General features: G+C 67.9%; 1 protein-coding gene across 5 annotated transcripts in view; it reads left to right on the forward strand.

The window, feature by feature from the left end:
* The window catches only part of PIEZO1 (piezo type mechanosensitive ion channel component 1), a 55,086-nt gene that overhangs the window by 44,977 nt on the left and 466 nt on the right, over positions 1 to 9,643 (forward strand). For 2 of the 5 annotated variants that reach the window (XM_057534748.1, XM_057534751.1), the window contains 27 exons: positions 304 to 457; positions 676 to 919; positions 997 to 1,093; positions 1,185 to 1,356; positions 1,721 to 1,810; positions 1,887 to 1,981; positions 2,258 to 2,329; positions 2,872 to 2,972; positions 3,425 to 3,506; positions 3,577 to 3,633; positions 3,723 to 3,895; positions 4,003 to 4,088; positions 4,244 to 4,492; positions 4,581 to 4,839; positions 4,912 to 5,100; positions 5,306 to 5,567; positions 5,805 to 5,928; positions 6,007 to 6,154; positions 6,236 to 6,450; positions 6,583 to 6,741; positions 6,820 to 6,967; positions 8,324 to 8,512; positions 8,618 to 8,710; positions 8,791 to 8,963; positions 9,037 to 9,159; positions 9,234 to 9,313; positions 9,394 to 9,583. In XM_057534748.1, coding sequence (XP_057390731.1) covers positions 304 to 457; positions 676 to 919; positions 997 to 1,093; positions 1,185 to 1,356; positions 1,721 to 1,810; positions 1,887 to 1,981; positions 2,258 to 2,329; positions 2,872 to 2,972; positions 3,425 to 3,506; positions 3,577 to 3,633; positions 3,723 to 3,895; positions 4,003 to 4,088; positions 4,244 to 4,492; positions 4,581 to 4,839; positions 4,912 to 5,100; positions 5,306 to 5,567; positions 5,805 to 5,928; positions 6,007 to 6,154; positions 6,236 to 6,450; positions 6,583 to 6,741; positions 6,820 to 6,967; positions 8,324 to 8,512; positions 8,618 to 8,710; positions 8,791 to 8,963; positions 9,037 to 9,159; positions 9,234 to 9,313; positions 9,394 to 9,583 — 4,024 coding nt within the window. Of the gene's footprint in view, positions 1 to 303; positions 458 to 675; positions 920 to 996; positions 1,094 to 1,184; positions 1,357 to 1,720; positions 1,811 to 1,886; positions 1,982 to 2,257; positions 2,330 to 2,871; positions 2,973 to 3,424; positions 3,507 to 3,576; positions 3,634 to 3,722; positions 3,896 to 4,002; positions 4,089 to 4,243; positions 4,493 to 4,580; positions 4,840 to 4,911; positions 5,101 to 5,305; positions 5,568 to 5,804; positions 5,929 to 6,006; positions 6,155 to 6,235; positions 6,451 to 6,582; positions 6,742 to 6,819; positions 6,968 to 8,323; positions 8,513 to 8,617; positions 8,711 to 8,790; positions 8,964 to 9,036; positions 9,160 to 9,233; positions 9,314 to 9,393; positions 9,584 to 9,643 lie in introns of those variants that run through there. The other 3 variants (XM_057534752.1, XM_057534749.1, XM_057534750.1) reach the window with 3 other exon arrangements.

A 9,643-nucleotide genomic window follows, 5' to 3' on the forward strand; every position in this document is an offset into this window, starting at 1 on the left:
CCACATGGTGTGCAGTCAGGCTCCCGTGGGCGTTTCCTGACACCCGTGTGGTGTCTGCAGACCCCCACGTGTACACATGCAGAACACAGGCGTGTTCCCCAGCACCCACGTGCACATCCACACTGTGTGTAGATGCCGGCGTGAACACGCGTGCACGCTTCTGCCCAGCCCCTGTGCCCCCCAGGGCCTGGGGGATGAGAGCAGCCGGGCAGGACGTGCCCTGCGCCCCGTCGTGGGCCAGGCCTCTGTGCAGCCAGCGCTTCCCGGGGCGCGGCGCGGCAGTGGCCTCCTGTGTGCCCCCAGGTGATGTCCTCCTGCTGCTCTGCGCCGCCCAGCAGTGGCAGGTGTTCTTGGCCGAGCGCACGGAGGAATGGCAGCTCATGGGAGGCGTTAACACTGACCGCTTGGAGCCGCTGCAAGGGGAGCCCAACCCCGTGCCCAACTTCATCCACTGCAGGTGGGCGTCACAGAGGCCGCGGGGCTCCCGGGGCCGACAGACGCGCCTGGGCTCAAGCGGGACTGAGCCAGGACGCGCGCTGCCAGGGGCGTCGCCGTGGCTGGGGCGAGCGGCGGAGGCTGACCCCGCAGCAGAGGGGCCGCCCGGGAGTTCCTCTGGTCCCGGGCTGCGGCGGAGGCGGCGGGGACCAGGGCCCAGCGTGACGCTCCGCCCGGCAGGTCCTACCTCGACATGCTGAAGGTGGCCATCTTCCGCTACCTCTTCTGGCTGGTGCTGGTGGTGGTGTTCGTCACGGGCGCCACGCGCGTCAGCATCTTCGGGCTGGGCTACCTGCTGGCCTGCTTCTACCTGCTGCTGTTCGGCACCAGCCTGCAGCAGAAGGACACGCGCGCCCGCCTCGTGCTGTGGGACTGCCTCATTCTCTACAATGTTACCGTCATCGTCTCCAAGAACATGCTCTCGGTGAGCCCGGCCCCCGGCCCCCGGCCCCCAGCCCCCGCCCGGGGCGCCCAGGCTGACCCCGTTCCTCCCGCCCTCAGCTGCTGTCCTGCGTCTTCGTGGAGCAGATGCAGAGCAGCTTCTGCTGGGTCATCCAGCTCTTCAGCCTCGTGTGCACGGTCAAAGGCTACTACAACCGTGAGTGGGCGAGGCAGGCGGCCGGGGCCCCAAGGCGCGTGGGGACGCACGCGGCTTCCAGGACCCTGACCTGGCTGGCGTCCATCCGCAGCCAAGGAGATGCTGGGCCGCGACCAGGACTGCCTGCTGCCGGTGGAGGAGGCGGGCGTCCTGTGGGACAGCGTCTGCTTCCTGTTCCTGCTGCTGCAGCGCCGCGTCTTCCTCAGCTACTACTTCTTGCACGTCCGGGCCGAGCTCCGCGCCACTGCCCTGCAGGCCTCCAGGTGGGCCCCCCGCGACGTGACCCGTCCCCTAGAGGGAGAACCAAGGAGACAGACCCGGTGGTACCTGGCCTCGGCCCGGGCTCTGGCACCAGCTGGCGCTTCGGGCCGGTTGTGGCCGCCGCGCTGGCCCGAGGGTGCGTCCCCGCACTTCAGCTGTTGGGCCAGCGGCTCTCCCATCCCCGCCCCCCGCATCTTCTACCCCGTAAAACTGGAGGCTGCGGGAGGGTCTCCCTCTCACAGAAGCAGCACTCGACAAGGCAGGGGTCAAGCTCGGTGGGCTGGGCCCCTGCTGCTGTGAGCGGGCAGGACCTGGGATGCCTGGCGGAGCCGGAGCTGATGCCCCACGCCCCTCGCTGCCCCACAGGGGCTTTGCCCTCTACAACGCTGCCAACCTCAAGACCATCGAGCTCCACCGCAGGGCGGAGGAGAAGTCGCTGGCCCAGCTGAAAAGACAGTAGGTGCCGTGTGGGTGGGGCCACGGGCTCTCTGGCCCCGCCCTGCCCGGCACTGAGCCGCCTCGCGCCCTGCAGGATGGAGCGCATCCGGGCCAAGCAGGAGAAGCACAGGCAGGGCCGGGCCGGCCGCGGCCACCTTCAGGGCGCCCTGGACCCCAGCCAGGAGCCAGGTGAGTGTGGACAGAGCCTCAGCAGGCCCTGTGTACCCGTGCGTCCGTGCCCGCTGGAGCCTGCCTGTGTCTGTGCTGTGTGACATCCCACGGGGCTTCCGGCCCGACTACCCTGTGCTGCTTGGTCACTCTCTGTCCCCACAGGCCACATGGCCGGCCCCTGACTATCCGTCTGCACTTGTGGTTTGTCCTCTCCCCCTCCCGTGGCACCACACATGGCCCCTTCGTTGCCCTGGGGGCTCCCCGCTGGCTCACGCTCACCCCGCCTCTCCACAGGGCCCGGCAGTCCAGGGGGCTCCTCCTCGCCACGGCCACAGTGGTGGCGGCCCTGGCTGGACCACGCCACAGGTACTGCCCCCACCTGGCCCGCCCTGGCTGCCCTCTCAGAGCTGCTGCACGCCACGCAGGCCTCCCCCACCCTGGCCGCTGTCTCCCCCCGGGACAGAGGGAGCGCGCCCTGCGCCGACCTGGCCAGCGCCCCCCAGGAGCCGTGTGTGCGGGCTCTCAGGCCTTGGGCCGTGTCCCCGACAACAGGCCCTGTTTGCCTCCTGCTTCCTAACGCTCGGGCTCGGAAGTCTGGGTCCCGGCTGCTGGTCGGCACCGTCCCTGCCTTCCCCGCCCTGCCCCCATGCGTTCCTCTCACCCAGTCCCACCGCTCCCGTGTCCCGTGCACGTGCCACAGGCCCCCAGCCCCTGTGGCCATCCCTCGGGGAAGGGTGGCGTGCAAGCCTTGGCCCAGGGTCACAGGCGGCTGAGGGAACCCGGTGGGGCCAGGCTGTTACTGGACCTACCCCAAACCAAGGAGACGGACTCGAGGGTGCGGGGGAGGAGGAAGGAGGGGCAAAGCCCAGCCGTGGGGGCGGCCAGCTCTCAGTGACCCCTGCCCACAGTCATCCACTCCGGGGACTACTTCCTGTTCGAGTCTGACAGCGAGGAGGAGGAGGAGGCCCAGCCTGAGGACCCCCGGCCGTCAGCACAGAGTGCCTTCCAGGTGAGCGCCTGGGCTGGTTAGGGCCGCACGAGGAGGACGGACGCCCCCAAGGCCTAGGGAGCCCACCCGGCCCCATCCCGACCTCCTGCGCCCACAAGTCGAGGGGGAGAGCAGGCTCTGGGGGTACAGGTCACAGGCAGCTGTGTGTCCCTCCGATCACCCAGGCCCGTGGTGGCCACTGGAGACAGGCTCAGTGTGTGCTGGACACACGTTCTCCTGTGCATCTTTGGGCCCCTGGCTCTCAGCATGGGGCCTGGCGCTGACAAGCAGGACACGCTGGGTGGGCTGCACGCACCGCCCGGTCCTCCCCCCCCAGTTCCGGAGCTGACGGCCCCCAGCTCGGCCTCCTGACCCCAGGCCCCTCGGCTCGGCCTCCTGACCCCAGGCCCCTCGGCTAATGGGGTCAGAAGGTCAGGGGAGGCCGAGTGCTAAGCCAGGGCCCTGGCCTGCAGATGGCGTACCAGGCGTGGGTGACCAACGCCCAGACTGTGCTGCACCAGCAGCGGCGGGAGCGGGCAGAGCAGCTGCCCACAGGTGAGTCCGGCTGCCGGCGGGTTGCAGGGAGGTGGGGCTGCAAGGTGCTGACCGGCACCCCTGTGCCCAGGAGGCGACCCAGGCCAGGAGGCAGAGCTGGCGGAGAGCTTGGAGGATGAGGTGGCCGGTGAGTTGGCCCGAGGGCTAGGGGCCGGGGGGCTGGGGGTCTCCCAGTAGGCGTCCCTCCAGCGCCCTCCTGCCCCATCCCCGCCGCAGGCCGCAGCCACGTGATGCAGCGCGCGCTGAGCACCATGCAGCTCCTGTGGGTGCTGGGCCAGGCGCTGGTGGACGGGCTGACGCGCTGGCTGCATGACTTCACGCGGCACCACCGCGCCACGAGCGACGTGCTGCGCGCGGAACGCTATCTGCTCACACAGGAGCTGCTGCGGGTGAGTGGGCCGCCCCTGCCCTCTGCACTCCACGCCACGCCCACTGAGGGCACCCCTCACGCCTTCTTGCCCACCGCGGCTGCCCTGAGCCCCTCGCCGCCCTGCAGGGCGGAGAGGTGCGGCGGGACGTGCTGGACCAGCTGTACGCCAGTGAAGCTGAAATGATCCGTGATGCGCTGAGCACACCACCGAGGTAGGAGAGGGGTCTGGGGGCTCAGGCTGGAGCGGGGACCCACCCCGCCGGCCTGGCTTTGGCCCAGAGTGAGGTCCAGCCCCGGCACCTGGGCTGCTGCACAGGGGCAGGCAGCGGCTGGGCCCTCCTCCACCAGAGACCCCGAACCCCTCCAGGCCCGCCCCAGAGCCCGAGGGGAGCGCAGGCCACCTTGTGACCCTGCCCTCCTGCAGCGGGCTGGGGGCGGAGGAGCCACTGAGCAGCGTGACCGAGGACATCAGCAGCCCCCTGAGCACCAGCTACAACACCCACAGCAGCAGCGAAGAGATGGTCACTGAGCCCAGGGCTTCGCTGCACGGCTCCCGGGAGCTTCCCGCCGGCGGCCGCACCAGAATGCGCACAGCCAGCGAGCTGCTCCTGGACAGGTGCGCGGGGAGGGGTGTACGGCGGGCGGGCCGGTGGGCCCAGGCCTGCCTGGTGGCCGCAGAGGCTCTGAGCCTGGTCCCCCCGCAGGTGCCTGCACATCCCGGAGCTGGAGGAGGCTGAGCGGTTCGCGGCAGGACAGGGCCGCGCGCTGCGGCTGCTGGAGGCCGTGTACCAGTGCGTGGCCGCCCACTCGGAGCTGCTCTGCTACTTCGTCATCATCCTCAACCACATGGTCACCGCCTCGACCGCCTCCCTGGTGCTGCCCGTGCTGGTCTTCCTGTGGGCCACGCTGTCCATCCCACGGCCCAGCAAGCGCTTCTGGATGACAGCCATTGTTTTCACCGAGGTGGGCATCGCCGGGCTGGCAGTGGGGGTGCGGGTCGGGGGCTGGCGCCCCGCTGACCCCTCTCCCTTGCAGGTCACGGTGGTCGCCAAGTACCTGTTCCAGTTTGGCTTCTTCCCCTGGAACAGCCACGCCGTGCTGCGGCGCTACGAAAACAAGCCCTACTTCCCGCCACGCATCCTGGGCCTGGAGAAGAGCGACAGCTACGTCAAGTACGACCTGCTGCAGCTCATGGTGCTCTTCTTCCACCGCGCCCAGCTGCTGGTGAGCGCATGCGCCCCGCTGCAGGACAGCCGCCTCTCACGCACACAGCGCACACGGTCGCACACACGCAGGCACACACGCCCAGCCATCTTGCTCCGAGAGGCAGGCCGGACACCCAGCGTGGGCCTGGCCACCTCGCCCGCTCTGTGTGCTGCCCAATGCGGCCACGCCGGCCTCCTCACCAGCCCCCCACCTCTCTCCACAGTGCTACGGCCTCTGGGACCACGACGAGGACCCTCTCTCGAAGGAGCGTGACAGGGGTGGTGGGAAGGACAAGGGGGCTGAGGAGGAGCCGGCCCTGCTGGGACCCCACGGGGAGCCAGGAGCGGCCAGGGCCCCCACTGAGGACGACATCCCGGTGGAAGCAAAGGACACGCCCCCAGAGCCCCGTGACGAGAGGCGCGTCAGCCTGCATCTCAGGAGGAGGAGAAAGGAGAGCACAGAACCCAGAGGACGGGCAGCCACTGGTACGAGGGCCTGGCCACGCACAGCTGTCGCAGCCCACCCGGTGGAGCCGCTGCCCCAGCCGCGTCCCTGACGGCCACTGCTGGTGACCCTCGGTGGAGGGGGGGGTCTCCCTGCACTCGGTCTGGTCTGTGAGGTGGGGCAATGGCAGCCCCTGGGGGTCTCGGGATGGTCAGGAGTCTGAGCTGGGCCCAGCCCCCGTGCCGTAGGCTCTCTCAGCAGCGGCTGCTCCTCCACAGAAGGCGAGGACGGCAAGGAGGTGGGAGCGGAGGCGGCGGCTGCAGAGAGCGAGAAGAGGCGGAGCCGCCTCCGCGAAAGAGTGAGGGCCCTGGGGCTCCGGCTGCAGAGCTTCTGCCTGTCTCTGTGAGTGACCCGGCCGGGAGCGCCCAGGCCAGGGTGGGTGGGAGGAGCGGGGCCTGGACTGAGGCGGCTCGCCTGCAGGGCCCGGAGCACATACTGGCCGGTGCGGCGCTTCTTCCACGACATCCTGCACACTCAGTACAGGGCGGCCACTGACGTCTACGCCCTCATGTTCCTGGCCGACGTCGTCGACTTCGTCATCATCATCTTCGGATTCTGGGCCTTTGGGGTGAGTCGGGTCTCCGGGCCCCCAGGAGCACAGGGCCCCACAGCTGCGGCCGCGCCCCTGACCTCTGCTCCCCTGCCACAGAAGCACTCGGCGGCCACAGACATCACGTCTTCCCTGTCAGACGACCAGGTGCCGGAGGCCTTCCTGGTCATGTTGCTGATCCAGTTCGGCACCATGGTCGTGGACCGCGCCCTCTACCTGCGCAAGACCGTGCTGGGCAAGCTGGCCTTCCAGGTCGTCCTGGTGCTGGCCGTGCACCTCTGGATGTTCTTCATCCTGCCCGCTGTCACCGAGCGGTAGGTGCCGGGGCTCGGGCCCTGCCTGGAGACACGTTCCTGCTGGTGCCCGGCAGAAGCAGGGTTGGGTCGGGGACCTTGGAGCTCCGGCCTCGAGACAGGCACCCTGACCTGGCTTCGTGTCCCGTCCAGGATGTTCAGCCAGAACGCGGTGGCCCAGCTGTGGTACTTCGTCAAATGCATCTACTTCGCCCTGTCTGCCTACCAGATCCGCTGCGGCTACCCCACCCGCATCCTCGGCAACTTCCTCACCAAGAAGTACAACCACCTGAACCTCTTCCTCTTCCAGGGGTGAGTGTGGCTGGCCTGGGCACCTGGCAGGGCTGCCCTCCCCGGCGGCCCGCGTGACGGTGCCCCGGCCTCCGGCAGCTTCCGGCTGGTGCCGTTCCTGGTGGAGCTGCGGGCTGTGATGGACTGGGTGTGGACGGACACCACGCTGTCCCTGTCCAACTGGATGTGCGTGGAGGACATCTATGCCAACATCTTCATCATCAAGTGCAGCCGCGAGACAGAAAAGGTGCCCGGGCCCCGAGGCGGGGGTAGCAGGGGACACGGGTCACTCCCCACTGGGGTCCCTCCTGGGGTTCACAGCCCACGAAACGTGAGTCCAGAGAGCATCGTCCTAAAAACTTCCTGGAGGCCAGAAGGGGCTTCTTCGAGGGGACAGTGAATGTGGCCGTGTTGGGGTGGCCAACCACAGAGGGGCCTGAGCAGACGCCGGGCAGTAGAGGCCTGGCTTCTCGGGCCCTGGTTCACTAGCACGGGTCATGGTGTGGGCACTAAGACGTTAACTGGGTTTCTGTGGGGTTTTTTAGCAGTTTTATTCACACACCTCCAGTTTGGTGGTTTCTAGTCTGTTCAGACTTACGCAACCGTCAGCACAATTTAAGACGGTGCTCATCGTCCAGACAGAAGCCCCGCTCCCACTAGCACTCAGGCCCCAGTCCATCTTCTACACGGAGGTGCCCGTTCCTATCGTGCCACTTACGTGGAACCACGGGACACGTGGCCTCCCGTGACTGGCTTCTCTGAGCACGACGCAGCCCAGGTTTATCCACGCTGCCATGTCACGGTTTCATTTCTTCTCGGGGCTGAGTAGTATTCCACTGTAATAAGCCTTCTGGGTGTCCTAAAAAACGCCCCCACGGCCATTCACGTCCAGAACTGCGGCCACGGGCCCGCTTTTCTCCTGGTGCACACTTAGGAGTGGAACTCAGCACCTCTGGGGGCTCCAGGCTCCCCTTCCGAGGAGCTGCGTGGGTGTTGCCGGGGGCGGGGGGGGGCGCTATCCTGCCTGCCCACTTGTTACTGTCTGATCTCGCCGGTCCTGGCAGGGGTGAGGCGGTCTCTCACCGCGGTTCTTTCATTTCCTGGTGACTAATAATGTCAAGCATCTTTTCCTGTGCTTGTCGGTCACTTGTGTATCACCTTTGGAGAGACGTCCGTTCACATTTTTTGCCGGCTTTTACTTGGGTGGTTTTCTATCGTTGTGAGAGTTCTTTGTGTATTCTGAACACTAGATCCTTCTGAGGGAGATTTGCCCCGAAGGCTTTTACCGTTTTAGGTCTTAGGTTCGAGTTCACTTTTGCCGAGGCTTTAAGGGCCCAACGTGACTCTTCGGCATGTGGGCGTCCAGCCACCCCTCTGCAGAGTCGCAAAGGAAGGGTCTGTTTCTAGCTCTGGGCTCTACTCCCCAGTCCCCACTGTCTTCACTGCCACGGCTTCAATGCTCAGTCAAGGCTCGACTTCGTGGGGGCCACAGGGGAGCCTGAGAGCACGGCGCCCGCCGCCACAGAGCAGGGAGGCAGGCTGCTCAGGGCACGGCGCAGAGGCGCGCCGGGTGACCTGTGTGCCCCGTGTCCCCCACCCCCAGCGATACCCACAGCCCAAGGGGCAGAAGAAGAAGAAGATCGTCAAGTACGGCATGGGCGGCCTCATCATCCTGTTCCTCGTGGCCATCATCTGGTTCCCGCTGCTCTTCATGTCCCTCGTGCGGTCCGTGGTCGGCGTCGTCAACCAGCCCACTGACGTCACCGTCACCCTCAAGCTGGGTGGCTACGAGGTGAGCAGCCCCCTGTCTGGGAGGCGAGCTTGCCCTCCCGTGGCTGCTGGTGGCCTGGGGCGGGGGAGCTCCCCTAGCGCCACGTCACCGTGTCCCCACCGCCAGCCCCTGTTCACCATGAGCGCCCAGCAGCCGTCCATCGTGCCCTTCACGCGCCAGGCCTATGAGGAGCTGTCCAAGCAGTTTGACCCTCACCCGGTGAGTGCCCCCCCCAAACGCAGACGCCGGGATGGGAGGGGGCCTGGCTGCGCCCCGCTGAGCTGCCGCCCTCCACCCAGCTGGCCATGCAGTTCATCAGCCAGTACGGCCCCGAGGACATCGTCACGGCGCAGATCGAGGGGAGCTCCGGGGCGCTTTGGCGCGTCAGCCCGCCAAGCCGGGCGCAGATGAAACGGGAGCTGTATAACGGCACCGCCGACGTCACCTTGCGCTTCACCTGGAACTTCCAGAGGTGCGTCCCGGGACAGGAGGGGCCGGGCTGGTGGGGAGCACGCCGTGGGGGGTCACACCACGTGCTGTCGTAGGGACCTGGCCAAGGGCGGCACGGTGGAGTACACCAACGAGAAGCACACCCTGGGCCTGGCCCCCAACAGCACCGCCCGGAGGCAGCTGGCCAGCCTGCTGGAGGGCACCTCGGACCAGTCCGTGTGAGTGGGGCCTGGGGGCCGGGGGGCTGCGGGAGGGCTGGGCTGGGCCTGACCTGCCGGCCTCCTCCCCGCAGGGTCATCCCCCACCTCTTCCCCAAGTACATCCGTGCCCCCAACGGGCCTGAAGCCAACCCCGTGAAGCAGCTGCAGCCCAGTGAGTGGGGCGGGGGTGCCGGGGCGGGGGTGCCGGCCGTGGCCTCGGCGCCGGCCTGACGCCTCCCGGTTCCGACCCAGATGAGGAGGCCGATTACCTCGGCGTGCGCGTCCAGCTGCGCAGGGAGCGAGTGGGCTCGGGGGCAGCCGGCCTCCTCGAGTGGTGGGTCATCGAGCTGCAGGACTGCCAGGCTGACTGCAACCTGCTGCCCATGGTCATCTTCAGCGACAAGGTCAGCCCGCCCAGCCTGGGCTTCCTGGCCGGCTACGGGTGAGTGCGGCGGGGCCAGGGCGTGGGGTTGGGGTGCGGGCCAGGCCGTAGCCCCGACAC

The sequence above is a fragment of the Balaenoptera acutorostrata genome, chromosome 19, assembly GCF_949987535.1.
Source record: "Balaenoptera acutorostrata chromosome 19, mBalAcu1.1, whole genome shotgun sequence".
Taxonomy (NCBI): Eukaryota; Metazoa; Chordata; class Mammalia; order Artiodactyla; family Balaenopteridae; genus Balaenoptera; species Balaenoptera acutorostrata.